Here is a 12681-nt window from a genome sequence, read left to right on the forward strand (position 1 = left end):
TAATACAATCTTTCTTGAATTACATCAAATATGTAGAAAGATTTAGGAGATTTGTGATAAATTTGTGAAGATTTCCAGATTTGTGATATTTAGCTTTCTGTCATCAAACAGAGATTATCTATTTATTGAGGTTTCAACTTACTCTCTTTTCTTATCTTTTGGATTTTCATTGGTCATTTTTATGTCATCACTAATGAATGTATTTCTGGGATGAATACCTGTTGGTATTAATTCAGAACTGCCATTTTTCAGTGGAGTACTAATATATATATTTCAGGACATCTAACTGAAGTAGAAGGCCTATGTAGAGTATTCTTACAAGCTATTTCCTATTGAAATATGCAGGACCATTTTTAAACTTGTTTCCTCTGCCATTTTGCATACATGTGCTTAAAAGAAATATATTTCTACTTACCTTCTAGGAGGCAAAATGCTAATCAGTGAAAGAGCCTATTGCTGGTCAGGAGCAATAGCCTGAAGCAGATCAGAAGGATATTTAGTTGACATGAAATCCAGAAAACTCTCAAAAGATCACAGTCTTACAGGTACAAAAATTTATAACACTATAATTTTTCCATGTAAGTGAATCAAATCCATTACCAGCAAAGTGTTATAGATAATTTTAAAAACTATAAAATAGTAATATTACCACAAGAATAGCCACATCATCATTAAAGATCAATGTTTTCCTCTAAGAGTGCACTAACAGGGGCTGGAGAAATGGCTCAGTGGGATAAAACACTTGCAGCAGAAACATGAACATCTGCTTTTGTGCTCCCCCATGCATGGAAAAGCTGGATGTGGTGGTGTGCATGTCTAACACTGTCACTGGGCATCAGAGGGAGGCAGTAGAGCTCACTGCACAGCTAGGCTAGCCAATGAGTGAGCACCAGATTCTTTGGAAGATCCTGTCTCAAGAAATTAAGTGGAGAGCACAACGATAGAGGAATATTTCTGATGTTGATGTTGGGCCTCCAGAAACACATATGCACATAAGTAATAAATAAATAGTAAATAAATAAGTAAATCACACAGATTACACTAAAAATTCATTAATTAGTAAGTGGTACACACTACAAATCTAATAAACTTGGGAGTGTGTAAAAGATTTCTGGAAGCTGAAACAGCCATAATTGAATTGGTAGCCACAGAAATGCTGAGTTTCAAGAGAGTCAGGACAACTGATTAAAGATATCTGGGAATAAGAGAGATAGTACTTCTATTTTCCAAATTTATATCTTACATCTTTTAATAAATGGCATAACTCATTTGACTCAAGATAACATTTCTACAAACATTAGGCAAAATTCTGACCATTTTCACAAATTCTTTTTGCCTAGAGACCCTCTGCTATCTTGGTTGCTCACCCTGATTTTCAGAGTGTTATTGTTTCTAAAGCAATATCAAGTTCATAAAGTCCTTAGAGTCATGATTAGTATTGTCTGTTAAAGCAAGAGTCACGATAAACATAAAATGACCTTAACATTATGTTTTCCTTCACTCCGCTGAGCCCATTATTTACCATTATAACCTCACAGAATTTCAGTGATCTGTATGCAGGTTCAAAGACAATCTGTTTTTGTCAATGGTATTTTTCACACACATATACACATACACACAAATACAATGTTTTTAAAATTTATCAATATAAACTTATCTAAGGTAAATGCCTCAAAAAATAAGAAATGAATTATGGCTATTTTATTTAAAAGATTGTTTTTTAAAAATTAACTATTTAAGGATTTGTTTGATATTTATTAGATATTGGATATTATCTGAAAGAAAAGACATCAAATTAGTATTTTACATGTAATGAGAGCAATAATTCAATGTTTAGAAAAATGTGGATATTGGCTGAAATATTCTGTTTGTTCAGAACTTTGATTTAGGTAAATGAAATATAAACTATTAAATTATCACTCTGTGCTAGTATAAGTAAATATGTTTAATACATTGTCACTATATTGTTATTTATAATCATCTCCAATATTCAACATTTGTTTGCTTATTTGCTACTTCATGATATCTTGAGATAAAATTAATGTGCTTATAGACAAAACAACTTGATAGAAAATGTCCCTTTTCTCATTTTGTACAAACTGACCTAATTTAATACTAAGTTTGTAGTAGGGAGCAGACTGGAGATCAGAAATCAAAAGTTAAAGTAAAATTTCACTTTTTAAGCTACGGAAAAAATGAATCATGGTTATGTCAGAGGGTCACTTCACTCTCTTTTCTTTGTTTTTGTTGAAATGACAAGCCTGCCAAGGCCTAGGCCTGCCTCACAACTGGCCAGAAGAGGCTTCCAGTCTCCATGGTGGTGATGATGCAGCCAAAGCTACTAATCCATTCTTGAATGAACTGTCAGCCTCCAACCCATTTCTGGATGACATCACACAGCTGAGAAATAACCAAAAAAGGGACAATGTTTCCATCTTGAAGGAGGATCCTTTTCTCTTTGTGAGACAAATAGAAATGGAAAATTCTTTTGATTCCTCAGGTGATGAGCTTGATGTGCATCAGTTACTTAGGCAGTCTTCCTCAAGGAAATCAGGAAGATCCAAGAGTGTTTCTGAACTCCTGGATATCTTAGATAATGCCACCCAAGCTCAGAGTGCACACAGCTCTGACCAGATCCTAATACAAGACTTAGAATGGCTGCAAAATGATCGAGAAGCTTATAAAATGGCCTGGCTAAGTCGCCGACAGCTGGCCCGCTCCTGTCTGGATTTAAATACAATTAATCAGAGTTCTGGATGGGCTCAAACACAAGTAGCAGAGACCATTATAGTTTGCAAATTAAACCACCAAGGAGGGTCAGTCCAACTACCGGAAGCAGATATCACCATACATGTGCCCCAAGGGCACGTAGCTGTAGGAGAATCCCAAGAGGTGTCTTTAAGAGCGTTTCTGGAACCTCCACCAATGCTTAACCATGATCTTTCCTGCACTGTAAGCCCTCTGTTGGAAATCATGTTAAGCAACCTTAATGCAAAGGAAGCTATTTTGCTGGAGATGAAGATTGGGGCTGAAGTGAAAACAGATCCTCTCAGCCAAGTCATGACAGAGATGGTGTGTTTCCACAGTTTGGATAGACAAGGCCCTTTCAAAGTGCTCAACAACTGCTATGTTTATAAAGACACCATCCAGGTCAAGCTCCTTGGTTTGAGCCGGGTGATGTACATAGTGATAGCTGCACAGGCTAAAGCCATTCAGCCACCGGCTGCCAGCGTTTGGGATTATATCCACAAAATCACCTCCATTGGAGTTTATGGACCCAAATATATTCATCCAAGTTTTACTGCTGTTTTCATGGTTTGTGGACACAACTATTTGCCAGGAAAGCTTACAGTCTCTGACATTAAGAAAGGTGGAACAAACAAAGCTCCAGTTGTATTTCAGCTCTGGGGGAAGCATTCGTTTTTACTTGACAAACTACAAGACTTAAGTATGTCTGCCTTTTCATGCGATCCTGATTTTAAAGTTAAGGTAGAAGGAGAAAAGAAAATAATTAAACAAAGGCAGTTAGAAGCAGGTTCAGTGGTTCATCAGCAAGTTTTATTTTCTTTAGTTGACCACAAAGAGATGCACTTGTTTGTTTTCCGTGTTCAGGTGGAATCTCCCAATGGAAAACCAGTTGCTCAGTTCTTTATCACGTCACCTGATCCAGCCCCAAACCTAAGTAGGCTCTCAAAACTGCCAGGTTATTTCCAGAAGGCGAAAGAAAGCAAGACAACTCCCACGTTACCAACAGGGCCTGTTAAGTATCCCACTTTCCAAAACAAAAAATTGAACTTTACCAACTACGGGGTTACCCTGAAGACAGTACTGAGGCAAAGTCAAATTGAGTATTTACTTGAATACTTCAAAGGGGACACAATAGCCCTTCTTGGCGAAGGTAAGGTAAAAGCCATTGGGCAGTGTAAAGTGAAAGAATGGTATGTGGGGGTCCTCCGAGGTAAGATTGGACTCATACATTGCAAAAATGTCAAGGTGATTACCAAAGAACAAGTGATGTCTATGTCTGATGGCACTTTGACAACCAGGAATCTTCTTGAACAAATTGCTTTGCCCTTTAAAAAACTAACTTATATATACTCAGTTGTATTGAATCTGGTGTCAGAAAAAGTTCATGACTGGAAAGTTTTGGCTGATGTCCTGGGCTACTCACATCTAACACAGGAAGATTTTGATCAGTTTCAAGCAGACAAAGAACCAGAAAAGGTTTCTTATGTTGTAAAGAAGTTAAAGGAAGATTGTCACACAGACAGAAATACGAGGTTTCTTTATGAATTAGTTGTGGTGAGTATTGTTTGATTGCAAGAATTTAAATTTTAAAAAATCTTGTTAATTTAACTAAATATAACTTAAAAAGTAGTAGTATCAAATACATTAAGGCCATTAACAGCAAATATAGAACTCTTCCTATAAGGTTGTAGAGTTGGATTCTTAGGTTTGAGAGTCAAGTGTGATTTTTCTCAAAAAAAGTCCTCAATGATCATCTTTTAAAGAGGACTTAAAGGTTGTGTTTATACTGGGCCTCATTTAAACTTAAGAAATGCTGTATCTTCCTCTCTTAAATATTGACAGCCCTTCAAATATTACAGAAGGCCCAAAACATGAAAGTAAATTAGAACAAACTTAAAAATACCCTGGCCATGGCTAGAAGCTTAGTTTTAAGTGTTTGTTTTCCCCAAGTACATAAGTGCTGCCTGCTACCTTAGCAATTTAATGTTCTTCTGAATATTCCGTCAGGACGGAGCAACGGCAAACCAATGCTTTCTGTAAGCCTCATAATTTAATCAGATTCTCAGGCTCAACTTTTTCAGCATGTATTTGCCTGATTGGGAAGATTTGTGTAGAGTTATAAAGAATTTGATTTAAGGCAGAAATTCAATGTTATACTAATAAAAAATCAAATTGGTATTTCTAAAGATGAATTGTAAATGGCTGAATAATAATATGAATATATTTAGTGATTTCTAAAGGATAACTAAAGTCCTCTTGAAACAGTTATATATGTGTATGTATGCATGTGAGGGGGCATAAAATGTAAATATGTACTGGTATGTATGCTAAATAGCATCCTAAATGTGAAAACTGGTATCCAGAGGAGATAACTAACATCACACAGGCAGATATAGATTGAGGAACAACGTTTTAATTAATATATAAACAGAAAAAGAAAAATGATAGAGAAATTTAATCTGTGACATTAATAATTTACATATTAAAATGATTCTACAATAAACCAAGAAGAGTTAAAATTTGAATATTCAAATATCTAGCTGATAACTGGACAGTTTTTTTTTTAATGGCATGCCGTAGTCTTACTTAATGTGGGCCCCAGTGACTGAATGCCAGAGCTGTTCTACCCTTTTAAAGCTGTACATTCATTTTGCAATGGCTTATTTACCTTTTCATCACTAAGAAGTTCAGCATGTACTCACAAAAGCCTTTGAATAAAAAGTTGCTTTTTACCCCCTCTTAGTATCTGAAAATGTTATATTGACCTAATGATTTGAAAATTCAAGACTGAGCAGATCAGTACTTGCAGGGAGGCATAATGAGTTATAGAATGCCTTGAATGGTTAATTAGACAATGCTGGTAGATACCCATTCAAGAGAGTAAGTCTTAAGGGAGCCCCAAAACTCATACTAGGCCTCAGCGGTGGCTTCAAGATATCACAACTTAGGCCTGGCTGTCAAGAAAGCATCTGAGTCTCCCCAAAAGAGTTATCTCCTGAAACATCTTTTTTCCTAACTCTTCATTTTCGGACCTATGTGGCTGCCCAAACTGATAAGCGAGACTGACTTCTTTTCTATAATAGCTGATAGATGACATTTTGGAAAACCTTTCAGCATCTGCTTTAATCTTTATATTTGTTATAGAAGGTGGTATTATCTCCATATCCATTTTAGAACATAAATGACATAATGAGTGCTTCGTGTGAACTGGATTTTGCAGTTCTAAAGCACCCCACATAAACTGAAGGGGCTTGATGACCTGGTATTGCTTTTCAATGGGGCCACTGCTGCTCAGTATAAATGGATGGATCCATAGAGACTATGTCTAAAGAACTGTCCTAACTGTAGATCTCATGGGGATAAATAGTGGATTTTAATTGTTGCCTGTTTTATTCATTTAATTTTACTTATTGTTTAAATGGGTAGGTAAAATCTCTAGGTACCCATAAATTATGAAGAAATGCCAAGCATGCTTTTTACTTATTAGCACAGAGATGTACAGAAATGTAAAACCATGGTTTGGGAGGCTGAAGAGATAGCTCAGTAGTTAAGAGCACTTGCTGTTCTTGCAGAGGACCCAGGTTCAAATCCCAGCTCCCACATGATGTCCCTATTCTGGTCTCTGTGGGGCACCCAGTCCTCACATGATGCACATAATGCAGGCAGAACACTCATACAGTATTTTTTAAAGTCAAGTTTTAAAAATATACTTAAAGTGCAAGAGAAATTCAAAGACTTACTTAAAACCTCCATGGTGAGAGATAAAGCTCAGATGTACAATAAATGATGATGGAGAATCTGGTGGTTTTCTGTTTTTACATTGTAAGAAACTGTTTTACCTTTAATACCTTGTGGTTTATATTTAAAACAGTTGCATTAGTAGTGAGATAGCCTAATTTTTTAAACTAAAAAATGTCAGTAGATTTGCTCAAAATTGAAGGAACACCATAATTTTATTCAATAAACATGATTCTAGGAAATTTTATATCATATTTTGATGGCACATAGAGTAATGTTTACCAACATGACTATTCTCTTTTCAAAAGTTCCATGATAAACCTCTGATAAGGCACAGAATTATTTTTTTGTGAGTGAGTAATTGCCCCTTGAATCATATATTTCAACTGCTAGAATAGCAGGGTACCATTGGAAGGATGCCATTTATTTTGTTCCTTTTCAGTTACAAGTATTAAGGGATATATTAGTAAAGTCGTTTATCCGTGATCCCATAATTAGTCACTGAGGTAGCCATAGCTCTCCCTTAATTCTAGTACTGTTAGGACCACTGTGGTTTGCTTGTTAAATTTTCTTGAAAGTGAATGAATCAGTGTTCTAAGTTCTGGTGGGGAAAAGGATTCCAATTTCTAGAATATATAATGAACATTTTAATAATTTAAAGGAAAAAGTCATTGAGTTGTTTTTAATTATGTCATCCTATTGATGCCACAGGCTCTGCTGAAGATGGATTGTCAAGGGTTAGTAGCTCATCTTATCCAAGAGGCTGTTATTCTGACCTCAGCTGTCAAGCTTGGAAAAGGCTGGAGAGAACTCGCTGAAAAGGTAGCAGGACTCACAAAACATCAAATGGAGGCATATGAAATTCCTCACCGGGGAAAATCTGGAACTGTTGCAGCCGAGGTGAGATGTTATGTATGTTCAATTCAGTTGTCACAAATTGCAGACTAAGTAAAAAAATTCTAATCAAGACTCTACCACATTCATGGATAAATTGAGGAACATTCAGAACGACCCCTTAACTGAAGTTACTACCTGAGTAACCCATTGGAACTATCTGAAATAAATGTATATTACTCTTGAGAGTCATTGAGAGGGTCTGGAGAGACAGCTAAATGGTTAGGAGTAACACTGCTTTTCTAGACGACCCAGGTTCATTTTCCAGAACCCACACTGGGCAGCTTATAACTCCCATAACTCCACTTCCAAGGGATCTGACACCTTCTTCTGACTTCCATGGGAAACTGGACTTACATGCACATACCCGCACAGAGACACACATGCATATACATAATTAAAAATGAAAAACTGCATAAAAATAAAGAGGGGCTGGAGAGATGGCTCTGCAGTCAAGAGCACTTACTGCTCTTGCAGCGAAACTGGGTTCAATTTGCAACATCCACATGGCACTTTATAACCATCTGTGATTCCAATTCCATGGTACCGGTGCCTTCTTCTGGCCTTCACTGGCACCGGCACTCACATGCATCTATTCACATACAGACACACATGCATACACACAATTACAATTTTTTAAATCTTTTTAAAAAAAATCCTTGAGCGCCTTTAAAACTATGCCTCTATTTCTCCTGTTGAATTTGATATTAACATGGGTTTTAATAAAATTAGTTGATCAAATTGGGTCTGTAAAATAGACAAAGCTATAGGAATTTAAGGCAAAGAACAGGCATATTTTGAAGAAAGCAACAGCACCAAGTCAAGACAATTCTTGGACGAAGTAATAATAATAATAAACAACAATAACTTAAAAGGGGGGAGGAGGAGGGGGGAAGGGGATGAGGAGGAATACCTGGATGCCCCAGACATATACTTAATCATTTCTGATAAATAATAAGTAAATGCTTGGTGACATGAACAGTTAGAGAGTGATGTGGGACCACTAGTAATTATAGACAGAGATACCAAAGAGCAGTAGTATAAAATGAATGTTGTTGGCACAGTATATAAATATTTTTCCAGGTTACCATAAAGCAATGTGAGCCAATTTCATTGAATTAAATAAATAAATATCAAATATTAAATAAAATAAATCAATTAAAATATTAAATATTAAATAAAAATATTCCACCCAAATATTAGATGTCCTGGATCTTTCTAACAAGTGTGCATTTCCGAGATGCATAACTTTAGCCCAATATTCTGTTTCTGGACAATTACTTTAGAAGTAGAAACCACAAAGTGCACTAGTTTTGGGGCACAGAGATATTTGAGATTCTTTTTCTTACTGTGAAGCAGCAATTTCAATTGCATGACTAAGTAGCAACCTTCCCATGAAGAAGAGAGTAAGTCAAGTCAGTTGAATCCCAGCAGCTGCTGGAGGTGTCCGGGGCCAGCCTCTGAGTTCCTGACGCCTGGTTCACAGCAAGGACTTGTAAACAAAACTCTAGCCAGGAGCAGTCATGGACTCAGCATGTATGTCCCACTCATTAACTGCACTTAGCTCCACAAACCTAGAAGGGAGTTGCAGTCGATTGGGGAGTGTGTTCTAGCAAGAGCATAGCACACAAAATGGACACAGGTGTTGACTGAGTGAGTGGAAAGATCAAGAACATTAAAGGAGAAGAGAGAAGTTCTATGTGGATTGTGCTGCTGTGGTTCTGCCATTTCAGCTAACCAATTAAAAAGCTGTCTAACTGAAAACTTGGCTTGTTTGGTCCTCAATAAGGCCTTGTTGCCTTGTTTTGAAGAGTTTTGTTTAGGCTTATTGGAGAGCTATTTGTTCTGTCAGCTTTCCTAAGCATCTGGATTCTTTCTAATTGTGTTTATCGTTGGTCTTCCCTCAAATCTTGGTGCAGGGTCACACATAGCCCATTTTTCCAATATTTACTTTTGCACAGCCCAAATTATAAGTGACTAAGCCTATGTCTGCAGCTGATAAAATCTCAGAAATATGAAGGAAAGCCCCTAGATGTTTTCTAGAGGCTACAGTTCAATTTATTACAACTAACCTAACAGCCATTGTTCTGACCCATGTTACCAAACACTTGGTAAAAAAATCCATGGCGTTTTGACCTGAAGCCATCCAAATAACCTATAACAATTTTTACCTGTTAAGCCATTTAAAGGGTATGTGTAAGTTAATTTCCATACTTCTAAATATTGTTCTGAAGTTTTTTTTCCCTTTCTCCATGTAAAGGGATAAATATTAAAAGTAACAATTTATAGTCAGGTAGTTTTTTTAGCAAACCAAGCTGAGTGGAGGTACAGTGGGAGGAAACTGACCCTAGAATAGTGAGACACCAATTTAATGGGTGCTGTGTTGTCTTTGTTTCCTTCATATCACTTACTCAGGGACACATGACCCAAATGGTGTATTTGGTGTGTGTGTGTGTGTGTGTGTATGTGTTTGCTTACACTTGGCTCTTGCTCTCATTTCTCTCCTTTTCAACATCTTTCTCTCTCTTTTTTGTTAGCTTTTAATGTTTAACAGTTACCCGGCACTCATCTGTACCGGGCACTGTTTTGAGAATATTACAAAAATTAATTTATTTAATAGCAACAAAAATTTGTGAGGCAGGCACAAGTGTTATCTAAGATGTAGAAATGATTGGTAACTTGCTTAAAGGTTGAATGCAGTGAAAATAAGGGTACCCTCTTGGGGTTCTTAGTCTCATTAATATAAGAATTTAAGATTGGACTCAAGTGGAAGTTTGAGCACAATTGCATTAGAGTTTAAAAGAAAAATTCCCAGGACAGGCAAATTGTAAAACTCAGTATCTGCCCAGAGGAGGAGAATGGAGGAGAGAAGGAAAGGTTGCTGTTTAAGCTGGGGTGGAGATCCGAAGCATGGCTGGGCAGAGAACTTTGGAGAAAGTGTAAGGAAGCTTAAAATGTTGAAGAAGCCAACAGTGTTAGGGAAAGCATGCGTAGAAAAGAGATGGAAAGAAAGAAGTTAGACTTCTGAAGAACTTAGAAAAATGGGAAGATTTAGCAAGCTACATATCTGTGGCCTGATAAGCTGCTGCCCTGGGCACAGTGGGATTCTAGAAAGAAAAAAGCATATGACCTCATTAGACAATTCATTCATTATTCCATCTATCTTCTTAGCTTAAGATGAGCCTGATATCCTACAGGTGATCTCTTTGCCAAGTGATTGGCGGGGCCCAACTGAATGTTAGTTAGATCTCCACCCAGGCCAGATATTCTGTTTTCTCTAGCAAAGGATGTTTCCTCTAATGGGTTTTACTGCTACTCTAACACTCTGACCTCTGAATGCATGTGAATGAGTATCCATACACATACAAAACAAAATAGGTGGACAGCCAAGTTTGTCCTCTGCTCTCTATGTGCAAACACGTGGTGCACCTATATATACACGAACACATGCAAAAGTGGGAAAGTAGGTGATTTTCAAACAGGTAAATTTAAGAAATATATATCTTATTGAATTTTTATGGATTTCATACAATACATCTTAATCACTTTAGCCCCCCTTTCATATCTTCACTTGTCCCATAGCCTACCCACAAGACTTCATGCATTTGGTCATACATGTCAAGGCCTATCAGGTCAAGCTTGTGCAACCAGATGTCCCTCTCTGTGAGTTCATCCACTGGAGCCTGTTCAGCCTGGCTATTGTAACTCCGCTAAAGAAGATCAACTCTCCTGCCCCAGCAATGATCAGCTACCAATAGTTCCTCGCCAAAGTTGTGACCTCCTGCCCATTTCCACGGTTCTATGCTGATTTTTGTCTGATTGAGCTTGCTTGTGTCTTGTGCATGTAGCCACCATTGCTATAAATGCATATGAGCAAGATCCCAGGAACCTGTAAGCCTGTTTCTTTATGGCCATGCAACTCCTCACCTGGCTTTTACAATCTTTCTGCCCCCTCTTCCACAATGGTCCCTGAGCCTTGGATGGGTGAAGTTAAATATAAGAATCCTGTCCAGTGACACACACTGTACAGTCTCTTAGTCTCTACACTTTGGCCAGTTGTGACCCTTTGTGGTCATCACCCTCTGTTGCATGAGGAAATTTCGCTGATGAGAGTTGAGAGTTAATATTCTCTCTACCCCTTGTTCCACTATGTTCCATGAGCCTTGGGTGTAGAGGTTCCATTGTAGATGTGTCACTTAGAGTTGGGCATCTCACAGACACTTATTTTCTGGGCATGAACAGCTGTGAGCTCAGTAATAGTCTCTTGTCTGTTGCAAAAGAAGCTTTTTTGATGAGTGGTGACTGGCATACTTGTCTGTAAATGTAAGGATCCATATTTAGCATACAGTAAGAAATTATGTTTGTCTAGGGATGTGACAGACTTAGGGATTTTCTGTAAAATATATTAACTCTCCAGCCACGTGTATTTGACCATGGTTACAGCACCCTCCCATTGAGTGGGCTTTAAGTCTAATTAGGTAGCTGTTGATTACCCACTAGATAAAAGTACAACTACTTCACCTGTATAGTTTACTCAAACAGTTAAATTTATTTGTTTATTCATTTATTTATTATTTATTTATTTATTTAAAGTGAATGGATGATTTTATAAAGAACTTGTCTTTTGTTTGCTGTTTTTCCCTTTTATGCTTGCCTTCAGTGTTTTATTTACCTATACACTTAACAGGCTTTCTGAATATAACAGTTCTTACCATTGCCTCAAGAATTAAAAACAAGAGTTTTCTTTTGAAATCTAACTTTCTTATTGACTGAAATAAGGATAAACTGTTAATGTTTGAGTGATTATAGTATTTTTATATTTTGATTTATTTATATTTATGTGTATGAGTGCTTTTCCTGCATGTATGTAAGCACACCACATATGGGCAAAGCCCACAGAGGCCACAAGAAAGCATAGAATCCCCTGCAACTGGAGTTAGAACAGCTGTTAGCTGCCATGTGAATGGGTGCTAGGAACTAAACTCAGGTCCTCTGCAAGAGCAGCCAGTACTCTTAACCCATGAGTCTGTCCAGTCCTTAATTATTATAACATTTAAAATAAGTAGATATATATATTTTGGTGCTGGGGATTTAATTCAGGCATGCCAGGCAAATGCTCCAATACTGAGCTACATCTCCAGCCAGAAGTACAGAAAAAATGATTAATAGTTGTATCAATCATTATGAGCCTCTTCTTTGCAGCTTCTCATTTATTTCAACAAACATGAAGCCATTAGATCCATCTGCCTTTTTCCACATAAGCAATCTAAATATCAGTGCATTTGGGTAACATCCAGAGTG

At 37.1% G+C, this 12681-nt stretch overlaps 1 protein-coding gene across 1 annotated transcript in view; it reads left to right on the forward strand.

Annotated features, from left to right (window-relative positions):
* Positions 1 to 430: 430 nt before the first annotated feature.
* Positions 431 to 12681, forward strand: part of Macc1 (MET transcriptional regulator MACC1) — a 24055-nt gene continuing 11804 nt past the window's right edge. The window contains 3 exon segments of the mRNA XM_008832604.3: positions 431 to 545; positions 2261 to 4302; positions 7198 to 7386. Coding sequence (XP_008830826.1) covers positions 431 to 545; positions 2261 to 4302; positions 7198 to 7386 — 2346 coding nt within the window.

This window comes from Nannospalax galili, unplaced genomic scaffold, assembly GCF_000622305.1.
Source record: "Nannospalax galili isolate Female #2095 unplaced genomic scaffold, S.galili_v1.0 scaffold450, whole genome shotgun sequence".
Classification (NCBI taxonomy): Eukaryota; Metazoa; Chordata; class Mammalia; order Rodentia; family Spalacidae; genus Nannospalax; species Nannospalax galili.